This window comes from Apium graveolens, chromosome 5, assembly GCF_009905375.1.
Source record: "Apium graveolens cultivar Ventura chromosome 5, ASM990537v1, whole genome shotgun sequence".
Classification (NCBI taxonomy): Eukaryota; Viridiplantae; Streptophyta; class Magnoliopsida; order Apiales; family Apiaceae; genus Apium; species Apium graveolens.
Window position 1 is genome coordinate 605,810 of NC_133651.1, and position 27,628 is coordinate 633,437.

Genomic DNA, 27,628 nt, shown 5'->3' on the forward strand with positions numbered 1-27,628 from the left:
GTGATGACTTTGATAAGGTAATCTATTTTTTTTACGCCTCTGGATTTCTGGTTATATTGTGTTATATGTCTTGGTTTTCTAATGAAGTTTCATATACATTATATGCCACAAACAGAGAATTGTTGATTGGCTTGCATTATATGACAATTTTTCTGGAACTGAATTAGTACTGGGGTTTACTAGTGTCCTATATTATGTGAATTTTGGTCTTATAGAAAGGTCCTAATTAGCAAAGTAGGTTATTTGATAGGTTAATATTTGTATTAGCAAGCTGAGTTGAAATCGTTACTACATGCTATTGTGGTTCCTCTCCGGTTAAATGGTAGTCCAAAAATGGCATAAGTGTGCAATTACAGTCTCTAGTCGTGCACGTAACAAAAGCACAAGCTTGTGAGGCCACCAAGCCACCAACATTATTTTTCCGGTTTCATTACATGCGTTAAAGATATCGGTTAGGTCTTGCTCAATAATTCTTTCACCAATCCCACAAACATAGAGAGTTCTAATATTCTCATTATCTTTAGATTCTAATAAGGCATTTCATCTGCCTTGTTCAGTAGCTTTATTGCTACCTAATCACTGACCTTGAATTTACAAGTCCATACAAATTTAGAGAAATGCATATAGAACAATGCATTTCAGAAAAATATATCAGTTTTAATTTTTTTTATTCAGAACTAATTAAACATGGTGTAATATTATAAGATGATGTGCAGGAAAGCTAAAATAGAATGGATTTGTGATGTATACATGATAACTAAAATTATAACGGATTTGAAAGTTAGGTCTAAATTTCCCTTCGCTCAATGAGAAAATGGGTCAAATTAGAAAGGATCAAACCTATGGGACTTAAGGAATGATATAAAAAAAGAGAGGGAAAAATATTCAATAAAAAAAATAAGTAAACTAAGTAAATATAGAAGAACCCAGATTCCAAATGAACAAATTCAAACTTGAAAAGGATCTTTCTGATTCTCGAAGAATGAGGGGCAAAGGGATTGATCGAGAAAGATCTCTTGTTCTTATTATAAGATCGTGATTGGATACGCATATGTTTGGTAAAGAGAATAATCTTCTCCTTTGAGTTTGAGAATAATAAAAAAAGGAAAGTGTTCAATTGGACTCGGTCATTGTAGAAACATAGGGACAAGCAAATAGCATGACAACTAATTAGAGGCTGTCAAGTGCTAATCCTCTCTGATCCTGAAGCAATGATATAACACATCCATCAAAATTGAGCAAAAATTTAGAATTCTGAGTAGCACATTAGAGACAGAGAATATACTGATAAGCTCACGAAGCTCCCAACATATAATCTACAATTAACAACATTCAGAGATAATCTCAGGTAGTCAGGTTTAGAAATTCAGGTAATCAGGTATAGAAATTCATAGGCTTGCAATATAGTCCTTTGAAGTTGCAGAGGAAAAATCTTGGTACAAAAATGTTTATATGCCCGACAACCCTGAGATTTGCGCGATCTTAGTCGAAATCTGTTTATGGGACCCTAATATACATATACAATGAAATTTTATATTATATAAGAGAGTTGGAAAAGCTCTGGTCTTAACGCCCCTACCACTGCCCCTATTTGTGTGGTCTTAGTTTTAGTCTTGCTCGACTATAGGGTCACCCGTGACACCAAATATGATTTTCATTAGGTAAAGTAAACGATGGTTGTACTAAGGGGCACTGCATCAGCGTTACGACGTCATCTCCATCCAGTAAGAAGAAGGTCGGGGTTCGAAATTTGAATCTAATTCCATGAGATGATCACAAGTGAAACAATAGTACATTCTTAGCCAATAAAAAAACTACAGACTACAACTTTGATTTGGGTGAAATGAAATTCATGATGTGAGTTGTGAGCTGTTGAAATTAAAGACACTTTTTTTCTTGAGCAAAGTGTGGATTGGAAGTGAAATGGTAACATAAAAGGAGGCAGTAAGAAATGATTAGTAACTGAAAATCAAATATATATGTTAAAGCAACACATCACAGTTTGGAGATGATTACACTTAATATAGAATATTTTACGATAACAAGTCCCAAATATGATATTTAATATAGAACATTATGCGATAACAAGTCGATAACAAGTCGGGACAAATAAGAAAAAAAACAAAAGTAAAAAATATAATCTCAGGCACCCTAGTCCTTCGGTGGCTCCTTGGCTTTTATTTTTCTGCAGGAAGTTGGTAGATTCAACTCTTTGTGCATGAGGTAGACATGACAAGTGGAGAAGTCCAGACAGCTTGAAATGTTGAAAGCAGCAACAAACAACAACATAGAAACAATGAAAAAATTACATTTGACAGAAGAAGTAAATGTTTAGAAATATCAGATGAAAAAAAACATGATAGCAAATACAATAAAAGAACTTTACATTTACATGATGGGATGAAGAGCTAGGAATATGGTCAGTAATGATATTTGTGTGTAGTGTATACGTCCTCGTAGAGATATTAGATACTCATTCTGGAAATAAAAGAAAGGAAAAATGAAGTTAAGCTACATACCAATATTTGGTAGATTAATATTCACTTGAGTCACTTCCATCGCTTTCACAAGTATAATAGTCGGTTTCATCGTCATCGTTGTCTCCTAGATGGCTTTCACAACTATAATACTCACTTGATTCAGAGTCTCCTTGACTCTATCTCCTCCATCTTGAGATCCATTATCATTTTCCGTAGCAATGTCTTGAACAGTTTCTTCATCGCCAGCAGTGTCCACACCATCACCTTGGTCACCAGCAGTGTCCACACCATCACCTTGGTCACAAGCAGTATCCTCATCATCACTCTCCTCACTAGAAAAGTCCACATCATCTAGTAGTCCATAAATACTTCTCATGGTAACAAGGAAAGCCTGTACATGAACATCTAAGAAATCCCAATATTGTTCAAGGTAATCTAAGAAATTTCGACGTTGTTCTTAGTTTTCCATAGCTAGGTTCAACCTGCATAGAAGACATGTATAACTCCTTTCAAACCAAGATTCAATGAAAGCATGGTGAAATGCATGGTTGTAGAGTAATACCCTATGATCTTCAGGCAGTGGATTAAAACAGATAGGACACTCCATATTTTTGAAAAAAAATCCTTAAATTACTAAGCTCTTGAATAGTTGCTTGCGAAAAAAGATGAACTAAATTTTGTATTATTCAATTTATGCTATAAAATAATTTTTCATGAACATACATAGACCCTTACATTGTTACAGATTTAAAATAGATTAGATAAATTTGTTAGAATATTTAAAAGGTAAATATAAAATTGCAAATATTTTTTTAAAATTTGTGAAGTTTTAATATCTAATATTCTTACATGCAACATTTGTTTATTAAAAGTACTAGTTGTGTGACTAATATCAATGATGGGATGATTTCATAAAATCTTCACATGACATTTATAAAATTTAATTTAAAACTATACTAAAATATCAAAAAAATAGTAATTAAAATATATGTAACTTTACTTCTTAAAAATATTGTAAGTTTTTCCTCTTAAATTTGAACATTATAAAAATTTGTTATATTTGATGTTTAGGACAAAATTAATATATATCATAAAGTTAGTTATTAGTAAGGAAGTCAGGTTGTTTGGAGCAAATTATAAGAATAAAACAACTGTACCCATATGCATACTATGCATGCTAGCATATATATATATGCCAAATACATGCAAGAAAAGCAACTTAAAAACCATATACTTGCTCGTGTAAAGATTCTAAATGTCCCCATCAAATTGGATTAGAACATGATACCGTGTTGATAACACTCATGATATGATTGGTCTTCAGTAATATTTTGCATCACTACGAAAATAAACTTTTAGGCATGCAAGAATACATTGGGTGCATACCTTCGGAATATATTCTCATTCTTCTAACATATTTTTTAATTTCATTTAACTTTATAAACAAATAAAATTTAAAGTATGTGTTTAACAAAGAATAATATATATATATATATATATATACTTTGTAAATAAGGGCAGTGTACATTTCATTATTTCTGTTTGCACAAAAAATTTTTTATTGCAAAGATGAAATGTCCCATTTATTGAGAGTCTTTGTAAGGAAATCTTAGAGTGTTGCCTTGGGGTCACTCCTTTCACCATTCTTGCATCCTAGCTTGGTTTGAAAGAAGAGCAACATGTCCTCTATGTAGGTTGGTGGTGGGAGGTAATGCAAATTGGAAAGAAATTGTTATAACTACTTTTGGTGTGTTTGGGCTTGTCTTTGGGCTTCTCACATCTAGTTGGATGTTACACGGCGTAATTGGAGAAAATGAGAATGTCGGAGGTGATCAAGTTGGAGGAGATGGTGACAATGACGACGACAACATTGGAAGCAACTATTAAGATGGGTTTAGCAATCTCGAAGATGAATATGATGAGGATGAAGATGACGAGGAGGTGGAGGATGAAGATGACTAGGGAAATTAAGATTGAATGACACCAACATGATAGTTTCTCTTCTTTCATTTTTATACTAGAGGTCTGGCAGGTTATGTAGGTCACAAAAGTTTCTAATCTTATTTGTTATTTGTATGCTAGTGAAGTTAATAGCTTGATTTTTGAATTTATACTCCTATAATTTATACTCCTGTTAAATTTTGTTTTATGGATTTATTTACTTAATTTGAATCTTATAACTACCCAACTTGTTACAGTTTTATATTCTAGTGTTAAGGTGTTTTGTAAAAAGGGGTAGTTAATATACAAATGAGAAATTATGATAACTTTCATGTTTTGTGGAAAGGGGAAATGGTGTTTGGATCTTGGATCTTGTACACAATTTTTACCTCCTCAAATGAATTGTGCATGTAGTTAAGATATAGATATAACATTTTGGCATATCCTTATCTTTGTTATGGTTGCTATTTGTTCATCTGCTTTACAAGTTCATTGTACCAAAAAGCATACTTATATTCTTGCAAATTCACCGGACCATCAATATGAAACACCACTGTTAAACAGACCAAACTCCGTTTGGGTCAACCCCACCAAGACCACACCATCTGTGCTTACTATTCAGCGTCACAAACGCTCCTCTATCGCATATACTCCACATATCAAAAAGCTTAGGTCTTTAATCAAGAATCTCAATGACTCCTCTATATCTGACTTGTTACATGTTCTTGAGAACTACCCAAGTTCACTTAATGGAGATGATGCTTTTTTATTGCTCAATAACTTCAAGCCATGGCAAAAGACTATACTCTTTTTTGATTGGATCAAGACCCGCAATTTATTTCTGGTTGAAACTATATATTATAATGTTACAATGAAGTCTCTTTGAGGTTCGGGAGGCAGTTTCAGCACATTGAGAATCTTGAATTTGAGATAGAGATGCACAAAAGGCCCACCGGGCCGGGTTTTGACCGGGCCTTAAAAAGCCCGGGCTTTAACCGGGCCGGGCTTTTCGGGCTTTGACTTCGACCAGGCTAGGCCGGGCCGGGCTTTCAGAAAATGTCAGAGCCCGTTTGGGCACTCAAGGCGGGCCTAACCGAGCTTTTTTTGGGCCGGATCGGATCGGGTCGGGCTTTATTCTAATTTAAATCGGATCGAGTATTATTAGAGATTCCGAAGAATACATATGTTAGCAACTAGATCATCGTAAAAATGTATTAGTTTACATGGAATATTTTATGAAAACATTACTTCGTTGAAAATATTTAAGTTCGGTAAAAAATAAACATGTTTATAGAATAATATGTTTTATCATTGTTATGATAACAATGATATCCAAATATATATAGTGTACTTATTATATCTTCTTTCATTATTTATGCAACGAAGTATATAAATAATATTATTAATCACAAATATGTAAATATATATATATATATGTTTAAAGTATTATTCATATTTATAGTAAATGTGAATATATAAATATATAAGAAAATATATTAGAATAATCAGATTATAGCCGGGCTTTTTCGGGCTTTTAATCAGGCGGGACCGGGCCGAAGCCCGGGCTTTTAACCGGACCGGGTCGGACCGGGCTTTGCCTAAAAAGGAAGTTCCTGATTGTAGCCATTGACTATTTTACTAAGTGGGTTGAAGCCAAGCCTTTGGCCAAAATCACAACTAAGCAGGTTGCATAATTCATGTGGGAAAATATTATGTGTCGGTATGGAATTCCCCGCATCCTAGTCACTGACAATGGAACACAATTCAACAATGAGGAATTCAAGAAGTATTGTGAGGAGATTGAAATTAAATTACGATTCACCTTTGTGGCTCACCCGCAAGCCAATGGGCAAGCGGAAGTGGCGAATCAAATAATCCTGGATGGACTAAAGAAGAGGATCGAGAAGTTGAGGAATAACTGGGTGGATGAAATACTCCCAATACTATGAGCCTATAGGACTCCATGTAGAGTCACGACTGGAGCAACTCCCTTCATATTAGCATATGGGGCAGAAACGGTTGTTCCTTTAGAAATATCACATTCCTCTCCCTGGATTCAAGCTTTGAATGCTGAAGAAAATGAGGAAGGGCAAAGGTTAACCCTGGATCTAGTCGACGAGGTCAGAGATGAGGCCAATGCCCTCATTGCAGAGTATCAACGAAGAGCCTCCCTCTATTTTAATAAAAGGATTAAAGAAAGGTTCTTTTACCAAGGAGGCTTGGTCTTAAGAAAGATTGAGGCTTCAGGAGTTGAAGAGAAAGAAAAGCTAATCCCTAACTGGGAAAGACTGTATAAGGTCGAGAAAATATGAGGACGAGGATCCTACAAGTCAGAACCCTGAGCAGTAACAAAGTGCCTCATACCTGGCGCATTTCGAAGCTGAAGGTTAAATATGTTTAGGATATGAAAGACATGTTCCTGGTACTTAGTAGTAAATGGAGGAATAAGATCGACCAGTGTACGAGCATCCAATGAATAAAATTCTCGAAGGACCAAAGTACCGAAAATAAAAGACGAATATGAAATTGAACTACAAATGCAGGAGATCCTGAAGGATTAGAAATCAAGTCATGATGAACAATTAGGTTACACACCGAAGATGTTCAAGTCCATGAAGGACCGCAAATAGATAAAAGCCATGCACGACAAACAAAGCCATGCAAGGCCTAAACACTGAAGGACAATCTATAGTCCAAAATTAGATGATTAACCAATAATGGCAACCTCAGAAACAACCCAAAGTCTAGGAAAGCCCCACAAATTTACCATATCCGGGTAAGAGCTATGAACGGAGCCAATGGACATATTAACGGAGTGCACCTCATCATCATGGGTGTCCATCATCTTGAATAAGTCTTCCGACCATCGATAAACGCTAAGAGACCTCTAGAATCCTAGTCCTGAAACTTTCTCTCAAGTTTCTTCATCAATGCCGCCAAGGCCATGTGCTCACTCCTTCATTTTGCACTCCTAGTGAAAGAAACTGCGAAGTAGGCGTTGGCCTAATAAGAAAAAGATATTAGAAAGCTAACTTCACGAAATGTATATGGTCAATTGAAGTCTACATTACAAACTCCAGCCTACCAAAAGAGGCTGATCAGCCTCAAGAGAAAGCCTTTGACCAACCGGAGATCCCTCAGAAAGGGCTCCAGCAGACCGGCCTCCAAAGGATGCCTTAAGCCAGCCAGGCTCCTCCTTTAATTTGTGAAGTATTGAAAGTTCTAAAAAGAATAGATGTACCAAATGCAAGGTATGAGCCCCACACATCCCCGCCTCAGGAAGCTGTTCGCCTAATTGGAACAAACTTAACCAATGGGAAAATAAGAGGGGTTAGGCCAACTTTAACAAGGTTCCTTTGAATTATGAGGACCCATCAAGAACACAAACGTGATAGTTTATGTTCGAGGTCCATCGAGACATGTTGTACAAGAAAGCAAAAATGTTTCCCCTTGACCGACCAGAGGAGGTCGAGTAGCCATCCATGAAGATCTTTGACCATCTAAAGGGTCCTTGGATGAGGTCCCCACCCGGCAAGGCACTCCCTCAAATAAAAAAGAGAGAAGTCTAATCCACGAATTGATATTGAGAATATTGAAGTTCAAGAACTTCCACGAAATATGATCCCAAAGGGCCAAGAAGCTCTAGACATTAAGGTTACGGCCGACCAGGGCCTTAAGGGCTTGGTCTCATGGCCGACCAAGAGTCCTTGAAGCTGACCCCTCCACATGGAGGGTTAGGCCAACTAGGACGTCCTTGAAGGAACGTCTACAGACGTCCGGAACTAATAGGGATGGCCCCTAAGAGAAGGTTCCAAGAAAACCATGAACTAGAGCCAAGGGATGCTCCTAGTGAAGAGTAGAACATTCACGAGAACAAGTACATAACGCTCACTAGAAAAAGGGCCAAACATTCAAAAAGAGCAGAATTTGCCGACCAGGCCACATGGAGGCCTCATAGCCGACCGGAACCCATGTAGGGTTGATCCAGACCCTCTTAAAGGTTTTATGGTGGAACTCCTTTGAAATCCTTTGAAATTCTTTGAGAATTCTTGAAAAATTAGGCTCCCAACGAGAACAAGTTTGAAGACTAGAATGCCCATGAGAACAAGTTCTGCGAATTTCGTGAAGACTAGGACATCCACGAAAACAAGTTTCATGAAGAATAGAACGTTCACTAGAAAATGATCAGAAAAGCCCGGCTGAGGCTAAATAACAAATCGATAGTCTTAAGGGATGATTATGTTAATCACCATGACGTCGAAGATTCTTAACGATTTCTTTGATTTTTAATGAATTTGGAAATATAAAGGCCCCAGTCAAGGTTCAAATTCAAAGAATCAAAGCCCAAATCCAAATAGGATTTGAAAATATAGAGGCCCAAATCCAAAGAGGATTTGGAAATATGAGAGGCCCGAATTAAAGCCTAAGTACAAAGAAGAGCCAAAAAGACCAGGATCTAAGTCGAGATCTAGGTCGTGAATCCTGGACGAATTAGTTCGAATAGGAGCCTAAAGATGAGTAAAATTTCGACCAAGACCCGGGTCGTAAACTCGACTAGGATCCAGGTCGAAATCCTGGTCGTGAATCCTAGTCGAAGTTTCACGAACATGAGTCAAAAGGTGGCATGAATTTCGACCAAGACCCGGGTCGTAAACTCGACTAGGATCGAGGTCAAAATTCTGGTCATGAATCCTAGTCGAAGTTTCACGAACATGAGTCAAAAGGTGGCATGAATTTTGACCAAGACCTAGGTCGTAAACTCGACTAGGATCCAGGTCGAAATCCTAGTCGTGAATCCTAGTCGAAGTTTCACGAACAGGAGTCAAAAGGTGGCATGAATTTCGACCAAGACCCGGGTCGTAAACTCGACTAGGATCCAGTTCGAAATCCTGGTCGTGAATCCTAGTCGAAGTTTCACGAACATGAGTCAAAAGGTGGCATGAATTTCGACCAAGACGCAGGTCGTAAACTCGACTAGGATCCAGGTCAAAATCCTGGTCGTGAATTCTAGCCGAAATTGTTCGACCAGGGCTCAGGAGCAGGCCCAAATTCGACTAGGATCCAGGTCGAAATTTCGACTAGGATCCTGGTCGAAAAAGGCTGAAAATTTAAGAAAATCCCAGAAAAATTAGGGAAATTTTGAAAATAATTTCAAAAATTATTTTTGATAAAATATTTTTGAAATATTAAAGAAGTAATATCTGTGAGTATCAGAATATTCTTGAAAATTAGGAAAAAATCCTAGAAATTAAGGGAAAATTCCTGAAAAATACCAGAAAATTCCTAAAGAAAGGGAAAAAGGTAAGAAAATAATAGGGAAGTTCTAAAAACAACCCTGAAGCCATGTACAAGGAAAATCGTTGTAAATGTGTAGGTCGCTCCACACTTTACGCCAAAACGATACCCTGTAAGGGAACAAATAAACTTAACTTCCACGAAATCTTTTACGGTTTCTCAGAAGTTGGGGGGCAAATGATAGAGAATAAAAAAAAACCCTGATTGTGTAATTAATATCGCGTTAATTGTATTAATATTGGGCTGACAGTTAAGCCCATTAGAAGAGGCCCAAGACCCTTGATAGGGGCCAAAAATAGCCTAGGAATATAATTGGTGTTAAAATTAATTAGACCAGATATGGTCCAGTAACGAAGCCCAATTAGAAAGGGCCCAAAACCCTGAATATTGATTAATTTCTTAATTAATTAATAAGGGATAAATCAGCTGTCAAGATGAGTCCCAATGATGATATAAATCCTTGAAGATTAGCCCCCAAGGGACCTGATAGGATAAAGAATTAGTTTCCTACTTCCTAGGACTCCAAAGTCCATTATAATTCTGAGACTTGCCCACCAAGTCTCCTAACCCAAGTCCAATTCAAGGACTCCCAACATCTATATAAGGGGTCTCACCCCACAAATCAGAACTACGTTTTGGCTTAATCCTCGATTAAGGACATACAGGCCACTACGTCCTTGGTGTGCCCTCGCCGCCATAGCCCCGAGGGAATCATTCAAGAACTACATTTTTTGGCTTGATTCTCTAATTCACAGAGATACGTGGGCATCTCGTAAAGGCAGAGTAAAGCCACGAAATACGAAAGCAACCATTAAAGGCCTTGAGCTCCCGAACCTTAGTAAAAAATACAGCAATTAATATATCTTAGTTTTTAATTCATAACAAACATATCCATGCTTAACATGCTTTACATACTAGTTACTGATAAGTACCTCATTTTCAGTGACTTGGTTTTGTTTGAGTTATGCTTTAAGTTAGGAGAACTCAATAAGAGAGGTAAAAGAGTCTATTATGCTAGATTTTTCATGATGCTTGCTAACCATCTCATTGAGAAAATTGTGATTGAGAACCCAACCAACAAGCTGAATTGTTGGGTTCAAGAAAGAAGAATAATTGTAGATCTTAATAGAGCTGATCATCACAAAGAGGTATCCCTCTTCTATTTTCCAGTAATGGAGGGACCTCAGGTAAGTGAGGTAATTTTTAGTGTCTCCACTCTTCCAACCTCACACATTTCTTTGCCTTCTAGTGTAGCTATATCATCTGTGCCAATGACCAAACAGATGTCTACCCAAGCTGCCAAAACAAAAATTCCAAAATCCAAAGCTAAGAAAGCCCCCTCTGATTTCTTTCAAAAGAAATCAGTTGTAAAATCTACTAAACCTAAAGAGGGGAGTGTGAAGGAGGGTAAGAAAGGTGAGGGACATGGTGAAAATCAAAGAAGCCCTAAGAATAAGGTTGGAGAGGTGAGTGTTTCCCAGCCTAGCCATACTGCAGTTTCTCAACAAACTGCAGTGCTTAAAAAAGATTTAAGCTCATTACTAGTTGCATCCTCCCAAAAGGATGTAACTATTGAACAAAGCTCTCAGCCAAGAGCACAGGCCAAGAGGGTAAGGGACACAAGCTCACCCCAAACCTATATCAGAAAGAAGAAACCAAAAATCCTTGGGGATGCACAGGGCACACACTTAGTGCAAACTGGTGCTAAAGACCCAGTCACTGCACCTTCTCAAAGTCAGGTTGATGTGGCTCTAATAAATGTGGAGTCACAGCCACAATCTCTCATAATTGAAGCACCTGATACACCGAATTCTCCCACACACTCACTGGATGTTGACATTATCAATACATCACTTCCAAATTCTCCATCTTTAACTCTCGTGGAGAAGCCAAAAATCCAAGTAAGTGAGCATCATCTTTTGGATGATTTGTTGGCTCATTTACCATTCCATTCTGAGACTGTAAAGACATTTGTGCCAAAATTTTCATCAATCTGCACAGAGTCTATGATAGTCTCTACTCCAAACTCTTTCATTTCTACTATCCCGATGGATATTCATCATCCGTCGAGTAGTGATTGTATCCCGACGGATAAGCCTAACAGCAGTCATCCGTCGGATAACCATACTACTAACCCGATGGATATTCATCATCCGTCGGGTGTCTCTGCACAACTTCAAATTTCTTCAATTCTTGCTAGTGCAGAGGACTTAGTAGTAGTGCAATCACTCTTAGGACTGAGGGAAGGGAGTGAAATGAGTGAGAGGCTGGGTTGGTCCCAGGCAAAAGGAGAGAATAAGAGTAGACAAATGCAGTCCATTTCTTCAGGACTGGCAAAAGTGAGTGAGAGGAGTCCCACCTTAAATGGTGAAGGTGAGGGAGTGAGGGTGGGGAGCCAAGGGGAGCCCTTGATGCAAAAATAGAGAGAGAAATTGAGAGAAATGCATGTACAAGAGGAATAAGGGTGGATATCATTGCTAGTGAGTCAATGAATGCCAATGATGCAGACATTGAGAGACTATCTCAGCATAATCAAGCTGTTATAAGTTCCATCTCTTTGGATGCTGAGGCATTTACTCATCCTGTTCCAACATATCAAATTTTGGCTGGACAGGGCAATGAACATGCACAAAGAATACCGAACTTGGTGGACACCACTCAGTCAATGCAAAGAGCTAAGGATGTCATCACAACTATGCCACCTAGAGCTGATGATGATGTTAACTATGGAACTGGGGAATCTGCTGATTTCTTTGGTGATGCAAGTGAAGAGGGGTCACTGGACATAGGGGAGAAGTAGGCACTAGTTCCAGATCTGGTATGCCATCTTGGGCATTTTCAAAGCAATATGATGAACACTATTTCAAGACCACCCTCATTCAACTTATAAGTCAGACACACTCTGTTATTCAATCCACAACAAATGCTAGCACCAAGAAGCTCCTACAAGCACACCTTGCTTCTCTTCAATTACAACAAATCCAAGGTTTTCAACACACTCAGGATGTCACTTCTATCAAAGGAGAAATTGATCAAATGAAAAAGAACATTTCTGAAAGGTTGGATTATAAACTTCCAGAAGCTACAATGCTTGATATTAAGAGATAACTCAGGAAGAATTCTGATCTTGCCACAAAGATAGATTCCTTGGATACCAGAATGACTGCAATGGAAGCTTCTTTAACAGCTATACATCTACATCAAGCTCATCAAACTCAACTGCTACAACAACTAGTGGTTGCACAATCTTCATCCTCCACTCTACTTGATGATAACAAAAAGGGGGAGAAAAGCTCAAGTAAGGGGGAGGGGAGAAAGACTCAAGTAAGGGGGAGCTATAGCTAAACATACAAGTCAGCAAAGTGATTGTGCCAATAATTGCTTTCACAAAGCAACCAGTGTTGGACAGCATTGATCTAATCCAACTAGTAGCTGAAAAGCTTGAGTCAAAATCAAATCCTAAGATGCTTGATGTTACAGCTATAGAGAAGGAACTAAAAGAAAAATGGAGTAAGATAGATGCAAAAATACAACAAAAGTTTGGGCTAATTCAGAAACCAGATAAAGTATTCAGTCATCACTCTCAAGTCATAAAAATCTCTGTGAATGACATAAGTATGAACTCTCTGGAAAAGGGTCAAACTTCCTGCATAAAATCTCCAAAAGTAAATTTCATCATGAAGCCTAAAAGAAACTACTCCAAGTTCTCAAACAAAAATCCTATGGATACTGTGTATGAGACACCTAGGCCAGATGAGAAGAAGCTGTTAGCTAGGTCAATTACATTTTACAAGGATCCAGCAGATTCAGCACTTAAAAAGAGAATTGCAAAAATCTATAGAAATGGTAAAGAGATATGTGTGAGGGCTGGACACCCTAAGTTTGTAGAAGCCAAAATGGAAGAGAATAAGGAAAGAAAAGAAGCAAGGTACCTTAGATGCTAAGAAGCTCAAACAAAAGAATGAGCAAGCTGCTATCTTAGCCAAACTTCAAGCTGTGAAGACTACAACTGAGATCTCTGCACAACCATCTATAATTGCTGAACCTCAAGATCAAAAAGTGCAAGATGAACCACAACATAAAAGAAGATTCAGATACAAGCTACCCTCCAAAAGAAAATTGAACTTCAGTGATGAGGAAATGGAAGACTACACTCCCAAAAACACTACAACTTCAACTCAGACATCAAAACTCTCAGTGGAATTTGAAGCATTCAATGTGGTGGATCCAACTAGGAACATTCATGGTAAACCCATAATTCATAAGGATGATCCAGTAGACTGTGATAGTTTACCAATTCCTAAGTTAAACTTTCCAATCTTCAATAAGCCAAAGAAAACAAAGACAAGAGCAATCAAGAAAGTGAAGCATGTGGCTCTAAGATCCAAGACCCTAACCAAATCTCAACCCACAGTCAACAAGAGAGATCTTATGTATATCTGTGATATCAAGGAATTTTCAGACTTGAATCTCTACTTGAATGAATTGGAAGAAGTAATAGGAATTGATGCTTACAGACATCTCCCTGAAAGGCTGGTATTCAAATACAAGGGAGGAAGAGAGACCATATGGCCACTTCACAGGATTCTTCTAGAAAGCCAATCTGTGCTAATAAAGATCTACTCTTCATTCAAAAAGAATTTTGGTTAGAATGTGACTGCAAGAAGACTAGTTCTAAAGAAGATTGAGGAGATGAGAAGTACTAGAGCCAAAGATGCACTTCCAAAAACTCTATCTATTCCCTTTACAGGAAAGAGAGTGCATCTAAGGCCCTATTGGCTGATGGAATCAGGGATGAAAAGGGAGTTAGAAGATTCTTCAGGTTGGAGGACCAATTGAGTATCTCTAGCAATGAGACTCTTTTGGAAATGCAGGAAATGCTAAATCTCTCAGAAGCTGATGAACTTGAATTCCACTGACAACTCTAGAATCAAATTGAAGAAAGCAATAGAAGGCTTGGAAAGAAATCCAGACAATCAAGGAAATAGATCTATCTGCTCAGACTAGAGGAACACCTTAATAATTATTGTGAGCAATTTCTTTGTGTACTTTGCATTGTTCAATTTTCAGTAAATTGTAGCACTTCTCAGTTTTATCTACTATTTTTCAATCTGTATTTTTAGGATGTTTTGTTATCATTAAGTTTCTCTTAATTTATGGCTACAATTCCAGTAGACATAAATTGGGGGAGATTATTAGGAATATGTTGTGTACTTGAAGATAAATTGAACAAAACATCTTAGTAGATTTAACTTAGTGAATTTTGTAGCACTCGACGGATGATCAAATATAGTCCCGACGGATGATTCAATATAGTCCCGACAGATGATGATTTGACATCCACCGGGTGAGTAGCTTATGTAATAATAAGTTTTGTAGCACATTTATGCAAATAATTTATATAAATTATGTAGTAGCATATGAGTCATGTTGACTACTAGTAGATATGCAGAGTAGGTTGATTAATTGTAAATATTAGATGTCTTGTAATTCTGCATAAATGAAATGGAGTCAAGTGTCAAATAGCTACCCGACGGATGATCAACGAAGCTACCCGACAGATGATCAACAAGACTACCCGACGGGTAATAAGCATGTACCCGACACATGATCAATTCAAATATTTGTTGACAGTGACAACACAGTCACATGCGTTGGGTGTTTGCAAAAGGAATGTGGCAGCCTGTTTAGCAGGAAAATGTGAACAAAGAAGCATTACCATTTCCATGCTATTATGAAGATATTCAAAGATGCTGGAATAGAGTAGTGAAGCAGCATGGAGTTAGACTTGATAGGTTTTGTTTTATTATCCTGTCTTATTACCATGTAAAGTTGGTGATATATAAACCAAGTGTAGCTAGTAGAGCAAACAACTAAGCAAACATATTTTAGAAGAGAAATAGAAAAAACTGTAACTGTTAAGAATTTCTCTATAGTTTGTTTGTTCACTTGTAAAGCAGCTGTGAGCTATTAAAGCTTCACAGCGTTCTCTCGATATATATATATATATATATATATATATATATATATATATATATATATATGATGGATACATTCAAATCCACCAGAAAGTTTTAAAGACTTGTATTTTTATTACTTGTGTTTTGATTTATATAATTCTTTCATTCCGCACTTTGCAAATCAAACACTTATATATTATTGAGTTAGAACAGTTTTAAAAATCTCAAAAAGAAGCCAGAATTACATTCAACCCCCCCCCCCTTCTGTAATTCTTGTTGTATTATTAGGGAATAACAACAATTCTTTTTTCACCAATCCCAAAAATATAGAGGGTTCTGATATTCTCATTATCTTTAGATTTTAATAAGGCATTTCATCTTCCTTGTTCTGTAGATTTATTGCTGCCTAATCACTGACCTTGAATTTATAGGTCCATACAGATTTAGAGAAATGCATATAGAATAATGCATTTCAAAAAATATATCAGTTTTAATTTTTTTTATTCAGAAATAATTAAACATGGTGTAATATTATAAGATGATTTGCAGGAAAGCTAAAAGAGAATGGATTTGTGATGTATACAGGATAGCTAAAATTATAACGAATTTGAGAGTTAGGTCTAAATTTTACTATCAACTCGGTCATTGCAGAAACAAAGGGACAAGCAAATAGCATGACAGCTAATCAGAGGTTGTCAAGTGCCAATCCTCTCTAATCCTGAGGCAATGATATAACACATCCGTCGAAATTGAGCAAAAATTTAAAATTTTGAGTAGCACATTAGAGACAGAGAATATACTGATAAGCTTACGAAGCTCCTAACATATAATCTACAATTTGCAACATTCATACATAATCTTAGGTAGTCAGGTTTAGAAATTCAGGTAATCAGGTTTAGAAATTCATAGGCTTGCAATATAGTCCTTTGAAGTTGCAGAGGAAAAAGCTTGGTACAAAAATGTATATATGCCCTACAACGTTGACCCTGAGATTTGCGTGATCTTAGTCGAAATCAGTTTATGAGACCCTAATATACATATACCATGAAATTTTATACATCTATATAAGAGAGTTGGAAAAGCTCCGGTCTTAATGCCCCTACCACTGCCCCTATTTGCGTGGTCTTAGTTTTAGTCTTGCTCGACTATAGGGTCACCCTTGACACCAAATGCGATTTTCACTAGGTAAAGTAAATGATGGATGTACTAAGGGGCACTACATCAGCGTTACGACGCAATCTCCATCCGGTAAAAAGAAGGTCGGGGTTCAAAATTTGAATCTAATTCCATGAGATGATCACAAGTGAAACAACAATACATTATTAGCCAATAAAAAAACTACATGCTATAACTTTCATTTGGGTGAAATGAAATTCATGATGTGAGTTGTGAGCTGTTGAAATTAAAGACAATTTTTTTCTTGAGCAAAGTATGGATTGGAAGTGAAACAGTAACATGAAAGGAGGCAGTAATAAATGATTAGTAACTCAAAATCAAATATATATGTTAAAGCAACACATAACAGTTTGGGGATAATTACACTTAATATAGAATATTTTGTGATAACAAGTCCCAAATATGATACTTAATATAAAACATTATGAGATAACAAGTCGGGACAAAGAAGAAAAAAAACAAAAGTAGAAAATATAATCTCAGGCACCCTAGTCCTTCGGTGGCTCCTTGGCTTTTATTTTTCTGCAGGAAGTTGGTAGATTAACTCTTTGTGCATGAGGAAGACATGACAAGTGGAGAAGTCCATACAGCTTAAAATGTTGAAAGCAACAACAAACAGCAACATAGAAACAATGAAAAAATTACATTTGACAGAAGAAGTAAATTTTTAGAAATATCAGATGAAAAAAAATATGCTAGCAAATACAATAAAAGAACTTTACATTTACATGATGGGACGAAGAGTTAGGAATATGGTCAGTAACGATATTTGTGTGTAGTGTATACGTCCTCGTATAGATATTAGATACTCATTCTGGAAATAAAAGAAAGGAAAAATAAAGTTAAGCTACATACCAATATTTCGTAGATTAATATTCACTTGAGTCACTTCCATCGCTTTCAAAGGTATAATAGTCGGTTTCATCATCATCGTTGTCTCCTAGATGGCTTTCACAACTATAATACTCACTTGATTCAGAGTCTCCTTGACTCCCATCTCCTCCATCTTGAGATCCATTATCATTTTCCGTAGCAGTGTCCTGAACAGTTTATTCATCACTAGCAGTGTCCACACCATCACCTTGGTCACCAGCAGTGTCCACACCATCACCTTGGTCACCAGCAGTGTCCTCATCATCACTCTATTCACTAGAAAAGTCCACATCATCTAGTAGTCCATAAATACTTCCCATGGTAACAAGGAAAGCATGTACATGAACATTTAAGAAATCCCAATGTTGTTCAAGGTAATCTAAGAAATTCCGACGTTGTTCTTAGTTTTCCATAGCTAGGTTCAACCTACACAGAGGACATGTATAACTCCTTTCAAACCAAGATTCAATGCAAGTATATTGAAATGCATGGTTGTAGGGTAATACCCTATGATTTTCAGGCAGTGGATTAAAACAGATAGGACACTCCATATTTTTGAAAAAATCCTTAAATTACTAAGCTCTTGAATAGTTGCTTGCGAAAAAAGATGAACTAAATTTTGTATTATTCAATTTATGCTATAAAATAATCTTTCATGAACATACATAGCCCCTTACATGGTTATAGATTTAAAATAGATTAGATAAATTATTTAGAATATTTAAAAGGTAAATATAAAATTACAAATATTTTTTTAAAATTTGTGAAGTTTAATATCTAATATTCTTACATGCAACATTTGTTTATCAAAAGTACTAGTTGTGTGACTAATATCAATGATGAGATGATTTCATAAAATCTTCACATGACATTTATAAAACTTAATTTAAAACTATACTAAAATATCAAAAAAAATTAGTAATTAAAATATATGTAACTTTACTTCTTAAAAATATTGTAAGTTTTTCCTCTTAAATTTGAATATTATTAAAATTTGTTATATTTGATGTTTAGAACAAAATTAATATATATCATAAAGTTAGTTGCTAGTAAGGAAGTCAAGTTGTTTGGAGCAAATTATAAGAATAAAATAACTGTACCCATATGCATGATATGCATGCTAACATATATATGTATGCCAAATACATGCAAGAAAAGCAACTTAAAAACCATATACTTGCTAGTGTAAAGATTCTCAACGTCCCCATCAAATTGGATTAGTACATGATACCGTGTTGATAACACTCATGATATGATTGGCCTTCAGTAATATTTTGCATCACTACGAAAATAAACTTCTAGGCATGCAAGAATACATTGGGTGCATACCTTCAGAATATATTCTCATTCTTCTAACATATTTTTTAATTTCATTTAACTTTATAAATAAATAAAATTCAAAGTATGTGTTTAACAAAGAATAATATATATATATATATGTATGTGTGTGTGTGTGTGTGTGTGTATGTGTGTATACTTTGTAAATAAAGGCAGTGTACATTTCATTATTTCTGTTTGCACAAAAAGTTTTCTATTACAAAAATGAAATGTCCCATTTATTGGGAGTCTTTGCAAGGAAATCTTAGAGTGTTGCCTTGTGGTCACTCCTTTCACCATTCTTGCATCCAAGCTTGGTTTGAAAGAAGAGCAACATGTCCTCAATGTAGATTGGTGGTAGGAGGTAATGCAAATTGGAAAGAAATTGTTATAACTACTTTTGGTGTGTTTGGGCTTGTCTTTGGGCTTCTTACCTTTAGTTGAATGTTAAACGGCGTAATTGGAGAAAATGAGAATGTCGGAGGTGATCAAGTTGGAGGAGATGGTGACAATGACGATGACAACATTGGAAGCAACTATCAAGATGGGTTTAGCAAACTCGAAGATGACGATGACGAAGATGAATATGATGAGGAGATGACGAGGAGGTGGAGGAGGAAGATGACTAGGAAAATTAAGATTGAATGACACTAACATGATAGTTTCTCTTCTTTCGTTTTCATATTAGAGGTCTGGCAAGTTATGTAGGTCACGAAAGTTTCTAATCTTATTTGTTATTTGTATGCTAGTGAAGTTAATAGCTTGATATTTGAATCTATACTCCTATCAATTATACTGCTATTAAATTTTGTTTAATGGATTTATTTACTTAATTTGAATCTTATAACTACTTCATTGAAAATATTTAAGTTCGATAAAAAATAAACATGTTTATAGAATAATATGTTTTATCATTGTTATGATAACAATGATATCCAAATATATATAGTGTACTTATTATATCTTCTTTCATTATTTATGCAACGAAGTATATAAATAATATTATTAATCACAAATATGTAATATATATATATGTGTGTTTAAAGTATTATTTATATTTATAGTAAATGTGAATTTATAAATATATAAGAAAATATATTAGAATAATCAGATTATAATCGGGCTTTTTTCGGGCTTTTAATCAGGCCGGACCGGGCTGAAGGCCGAACTTTTAACCGGGCCGGGCCGGACCGGGTTTTGCCTAAAAATATAGGGTCCGTCGAGGCCTGAAGCCCGGGCCGGGTTTTGACCGGGTCGGGCTTGACTGGGTTTTGACCTGGTCGGGCTTGACCGGGTTTTGACCGGATCGGGGCGGGTCAGATTTTCGGGCCCGGGCTTTTTGTACATCTCTAATTTGAGATGATTCACAATAGGGTGGAGCTATATAACATCACTTACTCAACTATATATTATTACCTGTGCTAAAAGGTGTAATCTTTATGACAAGGCTATTGAATGGTTTGAGAGAATGTACCAGACTGGTTTGATACCTGATGAGGTTACTTACTCTGCAGTATTAGATGTGTATGGTATATTGAGAAGAGTGGAGGAGGTTGTTAGTTTGTATGAAAAAGGGAGGGCTAGTGGATGGAAACCCGATACGGTTGCTTTTGCAGTGTTGGGTAAATTGTTTGCTCAATCCGGGGATTATGATGGTATTAGATATGTGTTTCAAGAAATGAAGGCAGTTGAGGTGGAACCCTGATTTATTTCTGTATAATACATTGTTCGAAGCATTGATAAAGGCCAAGAAGCCTGGTTTAGCTAAAGGCCTGTTTGGAAGCATGATTAGTTCTGGAATCAAACCGAATGAGAAAACACTAACAACACTTGTTATAATATTTGGAAAGGCGAGATGGGCTAAAGATGCCCTGGGATTGTGGGAAAAACTTAGGTCTAATAAGTGGGCAGTGAATAATTTGTTGTATAGTACATTGCTAAATATGTGTGTTGATCTGGGGTTGGAGGAAGAAGCTGAAAGATTGTTTCAAGACATGAAAAAATCCGACAAGTGTAAGCCTGATAGTTGTTGGAGCTGCACTGCAATGTTGAATATATATGGAAGTGGAGGTTATGTTGAAAAGGCAATGGATTTGTTTGATGAGATGTATGAGTTGGATGTTGAACTTAATATAATGGGCACCTTCACAAAAGTAGTAGCTACTTTTTAAGCACATTTCAAAACTAGTCACCCTAATTCAGGCTAACAGGGCGGACACGCTGCTAAAAATATGTCCGATCCTCTCAAGGACGGACAGAACTGAGGGTTTTTCCTCAGTTCAATCAAGTAATAATTGGTGCATGTCTAGATTTCTTTTCCAGTAGTTGCTTTCTATCTCTAGGTTTCTGTTTCTCCAAGCTTTGTATTGGACTCGTTTTCCTCTAGTTAGAGAGGCCTTATGTTATTAATATAATTGACTTATCAAAAAAATATGAATATTAATAATAATATCGGGTTTTCTAATGTGTGGCCAAGGGCACACAATCCCATGAGTTTGGTGCATTTTGATTGATACTCTAATCATAAATATTGATGGACTCCTGCATTTACAACAACTCCACCAATAAAAATGCACCAAACTCATGAGAGTTAGTGCTTATTGTGTGCCATTGGCACACATTAGAAAGACCGTTTATTATTCTAATTTGAATTTGAATTTAATTATTTAATTTCTTGATTTTGATCTACAATTAGTTACTCACAAATTCTACTAAATTTTACATCAATTATATTTATTATCCTGAACTTAAATTTTATACCAACCACATTTTTTAATTTTATATTATTTTTATGAAATTTATAAGAAATTCCCTAAGTTGATTCTCAACTAATAGGCATATAAAAATTTAATATTTTTGAATACATAAGATTACGAGTGAAAGATGAGTCCCACAAAAATAAATATATTTTATTAAATATGAATTTGGTCAACTAGCAATGTTATCTTATTATATATCATTATTATTTAATTTTATATATTCTTATATTTTAAAAAGAATTAACTTACACGCGACCTAAAATCTACCTAATTATCATAAATCTACTAATTTATATATAATATAAATTCATATATACAATTAATATTCAAATAAATTTAAATTTTTGATACCGTCTTCAGAAATCCAACAACATTGATGCAAGCATATATAGATATTAGTGTGTATTATGAGCTACCTAAAAAGTTAGCAATGTATAAGCATCATTTTTGATGAGTTTTCCTAAAATATTCATATTTCATCTAATTTAAGAATCATTTTTATGAGTTCTCCTAAAATATAGTTACAAAAGCTAATCATGTAGATACACATGAAATTATGCGTAATTATTAATAATATTATATAATTATAATGAAATAATAAAAACCAATATTGAGGATTGTCTCCACTCAATCTGGCCCGTACTTAACTCGACAATACTATATTCATATTTTATCTCTTTTCCCAATCGTCATAAAATATTACAAAAAAATTATATATATATATATATAATATAAATAATTAAAAATAATATAATTTATGTGTACTTTTATTATTATTTTTAAATTTTAATTATTTCATATTATAATATGATTTATATCTGATAAATTCTTTCACGTTTATTTTTTAGTCATAAGATAATTAAAAGTTAATTCATATTTGATTAATTAATTAATTGTAAAATTTATTCTATTATATATTTATATTATTTTATTATATTTAGATTTTTATCGCAAATTCTTGGTGGAAATTTTAATTTTGTTCGAACGGGGAATACCTAATCAATATCGGGACGAATTCAAAAATCGAGAGAATACTGAATACATACTGTTGAATTTTTGACTTCTGAATACTCAAGAGGAAAAATTAAGGAATTTTTTGATCTTTAAATTCTTCGTCTACCTTCCCAATTTAACTTTTATTATTTCATATTATAATATATATTCTAAGGGGTAATTTTATATTTATTTTTTAATCATACGATAATTAATGTTAATTCATATTTGAGTTATTAATTAATTAATTATAGAGTAAAGTACACTTTGTGTACTCGCACTTTGGTGAAGACACCGCTTGCAATATTACAGTTCAAAAATAACCAACTGAAATACTACATTTCTATTTCCGTTACAGATGAATGCAATCTGTTAAATCTTATTAACGCCATGACAAAAAATGGAGGGCATCATCGTCTTTTCCACATAAACCAATTACGCGGGCTTTTACCAGTACCTTTTCGCCTCCTCTTTTTCCATTTTCTTGCAAACTGAAGAGAAAGGTGATCCAAAATCTAGCAAGCATGAGTTGGTTAATTCGTCCAAGGGAAGAAAGGGATATTTACTCACCAAATGAATGCCCCAATTATACAGGTAAGTGTTCGATATCTCCAGTAATTTTAGGGTAAATTAGGGTATCCCCAATCTCTGTAATTTGTATAAAAATACGGTTCTTGAGATGTAATGTTAAGGTTTGTCATATATGTATGTTAGGATTTCGATATCTCCAGTTACAGATAAATTTTAGGGTTTGCTAGCTGTTAGTGTTTGACGAGTACAAATTAGGGTTTTGGCCTGGTAGTGGTCCCATTCACGTGTATTGAATTGTTTATGTCCTCCTTTATGTATATGTTTGTGATTTGTTCCCCACTTTCTGTTTTTGTTTGTTATTTTTCTCAGCTGCAGATATGTTTACAATTAAACTGTATTATGGTGGGGTCATCTCTGAAAATCCTAGGAATTATGTTGGTGGAGATTTTGTTTATGTAGACGGGTGTAATGTAGACATGACGAGTATAATTGAGTTAAAGTCTATGCTAACAGAATGTGGTCAAGATGGGTGTCATTCATTTAGTTATAAATTTCCAAAAACAGATTGGGTCAATGGTGTATGGACATTATAATCAGATGCTCATGTTTTAGACATGTGTGAACTTGTGCCACCTTCAAGGTTGGTGTTTGTTTTTGCTGTTTCCATTGCTTCCAAACCCCTAGCAGTAGTCACACCTGATGGGAAAATGTCACAGGAGTACAACCCTTTACAAGATCCTAACTTGGAATTTGTGGAGAATGACCACCTCAATTCTGAAGATTTTCTTAGAGAAATGTGTGTGTATGAGGGTCTTTTTGACTACGAAGCAGATGAGGAGGAAAATGCAGAGAATGCAGATGTAGAGGGGAATCCAGAGAATGAAGGTGAAGTTGAAGATCATACAGATGATGATGAGGTGTTTAGTGATCATACTGACTCAGAGAATGAAGATTTTGTGGTGTGTCAAGATGAGTTGACTGATGATTCATTTCACAGTGACTCCTCCAATGTTGACAGCACAGATGATGATGTTTATTTCTATAAGAATGAGAGGGCAAAAAAGAGAGAAGCAAAAGAGGTTGAGAAAATAAACAATAAAACTGTAAAAGGAAAAGGAAAAGCAGAAGGAGAAGGAAACATGACTGACAAGGGGAAAACAAGGGTTACAGATGACATGGGGATAGGAGGAAATGTAGAATATTCAATTGATTCTACACAATATGCAGACAGTGAAGAAGAGAGGATGGCTGCTAACTCCACAGATGAAGAAGAGATCAAGTGGTCTGTTTTTTATGAGAAGAGTGAGATGGGGCATCCAAAGTTTGAGTTGGGGCAGTTATTTGCAAGTGCAAAGGTGTTCATAGAGGCAGTAAAAAAGCGTAAAAAAGCAAGCCATTGTTGAAAGAAAACCTGTAGTGCAGAAAAGTAATTTGATCAGAAACAGATAAATTCTAAATGGATTGCGAATTACTATGAAAATGACATAAGGATGAACCCCACATGGCCTTTGCAAGATTTTCTGAAAAAGGTTGTCAATGATTGGGGCTGTCATGTGAGCATTTATGCAATTGCTAGGGCCAAAAGAAAGGCATTGCAGAAAATTAATGGGAAGCATGTGGAGCAGTATTCAAGAGTTTGGGACTATGATAATGCTTTATTGAAAGCATTTCCTGATAGCACTGTCTTGGTGATGACTGAAGATGTTGTGGTACAGAAGAGGTTGGACAGAAAAGATTCAAAAGATTCTACATTTGCTTTGGAGCAGTTAAGAAGGGATTCAAAGAGGGTTGTAGGCCATTAATAGGGCTGGATGGGTGCCACTTAAAGGGCCTTTATGGTGGCCAACTATTAGCAGCTATTGGTACAGATGCTAATAATGGGATGTATCCATTGGCTTGGGCAGTGGTGGAAGCTGAGAATAGTGAGAGTTGGAATTGGTTTTTAAAGCAAGTAGTTGAAGACTTGAACATTGAGAATGACAACAGCTGGACATTTATATCTGATAGGCAGAATGACTTGATTAATGCCTTGGAAAATATTGTGCCTAATGCAGAACATAGGTTCTGTGTTATGCACTTGTACAGAAACATGTGGAAAGAACACAAAGGCATTGGTGTCAGGATGATTCTCTGGAAAGCAGCTAGGGCTACAACTGAATACACATTTAAGAAGCACATGGATGAGCTTCAAAAGGTAAGCTGTTGTCATTCCATGTCATTAATCATTTGGTTATTAATCATTAGTCATACTTTCTTGAATTATGTGCTTATTCATTATAAAATCATGTATTGGCAGTTATCAAAGAAATGCTATGATTGGTTATCTGAAAAACCAAGAACTCAATGGAATAGAAGTGCCTTCAGATTGACACCTAAATCTGACCAGTTTGTAAATAACCAATGTGAGGTATTTAATAGCACCATTGGAAAATATAGGGACTTGCCTATACAGTCAATGCCACAAAGCATACATATTGATGTCATGAAAATGATACAAAAAGGAGGGACAAGATGCTTAATAGTTATGCCTTGAACCCTATTTGCCCTAATGCCATGAGAAGACTGAATAAGTAAGTGTCTTCAACTAACTATGTTGCAGTGTCATGTCTCAAGTTTATGTGATACTAATTGTTAATGCCTAATATTTTGTTTGTAGATCTGTTGAGTTGATTAAAGGTTGTCATGCGGTATGGTCTGGAGGTGCAAAGTACCTGGTTACTATGAGTGATGGGGGTTACCAAATGGTGGTGGACTTGGAGGCCAAAAGGTGTGCATGCAGGAAATGGGAGATCTCAGGTAGAGCCGGCCAAACGAGCGGTTTGGATCGGCCCGCTCGCTATTCGGCTCGCCGGAAATTCGTACAGTTCGCCTCGAGACGTGCCGAGTCACTATTCGGATCGAGCCGTTACTTAAAACGAACCGACCACGAGTTAATAATCTGAAAACCGGAACCGGACCGGCCCGGCCCGCTTTAACCGCCAACGACTTTGCAAGCACGAACCGACACGGCACGAACCGACACGGCTCGAACCGGCACGGCTCGGCCCGCGAGTCACAGTTTTAAGAGATTGATAATTGTGTAAGTAATCTATACGTACAGGAAAATGTGTGTGTGTGTTGAGAGAAAAGTGGAACTGTGAATGAAAAAGAGAGGCAGTGGCCTCAGACTTTTAAAAATGGACTGCTTTATATAACTTGTCTTCTATTCTGTCCTTACTTTCACATTTTTACCCTTCGTAACTCGCCTGAATTCGCCAAACTCGCCCGAATTCACCTGAATTCGCCTGAACGAACCGCTCGCATTCGCCTAACTCGGCTCGCATTCGCCTAACTCGGCTCGCGTTCGTATAACTCGCCTAACTCGCCTAACTCGCCTAATTCACGAGCCGATCCCGGGTTATCACTTTATCAAATCGGCACGACTCGGCTCGGCTCGTTCACTTCTACGTGTCGTTCACGAGTTAGTGGCTAATTGATTCGGCTCGCTTGAAACTCGACACGGCCCGGACGGCCCGACCGTCTGGCCACCTCTAATCTCAGGTATACCATGTTACCATGCATGTGCTTGCATAGCATGGTCTAAGAAAAATTATGAGGAGTATATTCATGCTTGCTACTCAAAGGATAATTTCCTTGCAACATACAACCACATTCTTGATCCCATTTGCGGTGAAGAAGAATGGGATGCAACAGACTACCCTAAGCCACTGCCACATGTACTTAAGGTACAAATAGGAAGGCCAAAGAAATCAAGGAACAAAACCAATGATGTAACCACCCCTGGGGCTACAAGGTTAAAGAGACAGAACACCAAAATCAGGTGCTCTTATTGTACTGAATATTCTCATAATATGAGGACTTGACCTGCTAGGGTATGTTGTTTTTTCATTATCTCGATATGATAATGTGTGCACATCAGGAGTAGTATATGAAGAGTATGTACTTCTTATGTTCACAGGCACATGACAAAGCTAATGGTTGTGAGAAGCAAGTGAAAACTAGGACCAAGAAGGCAAAGACAGCTAAAGTTGGTGGTGGAAAGGAGGCTTCAAACTCTAGTACACTTGAAGAAGCCAGTCAAGGAGGCCAAGAAACTCCAAATCAAGGTGGACAAAGTGGTGAAAGGAGGCCAAGAAATTCTTGCGGGAATTTTAATTCCATTCCAACGGGGTTGAGGAATGAACTTATGCCTGGTTAATATCCGGGTGAATTCAAAAATTGAGATTATACTGAATATATCTTGTAAAATTTTTTTATTACAAAATGAGAAATAAGGATATCATTTCTGATCGAGTAACGTGAA

The 27,628-nt window shown here is 36.2% G+C and overlaps 1 protein-coding gene and 1 pseudogene across 1 annotated transcript; both read left to right on the forward strand.

The window, feature by feature from the left end:
• The first annotated feature begins 4,878 nt into the window (after positions 1–4,878).
• On the forward strand, positions 4,879–21,213 carry LOC141724914 (pentatricopeptide repeat-containing protein At5g46580, chloroplastic-like; annotated as a pseudogene).
• A 3,602-nt stretch (positions 21,214–24,815) lies between these two features.
• Positions 24,816–27,523, forward strand: LOC141724920 (uncharacterized). Its single transcript, XM_074527220.1, has 7 exons — positions 24,816–25,112; positions 25,154–25,519; positions 25,622–25,710; positions 25,827–25,895; positions 25,982–26,121; positions 26,899–27,050; positions 27,284–27,523. The coding sequence occupies exons 1-7, from the start codon at positions 24,816–24,818 to the stop codon at positions 27,521–27,523; spliced, it is 1,353 nt and encodes a 450-aa protein (XP_074383321.1).
• The last annotated feature ends 105 nt before the right edge of the window (positions 27,524–27,628 follow it).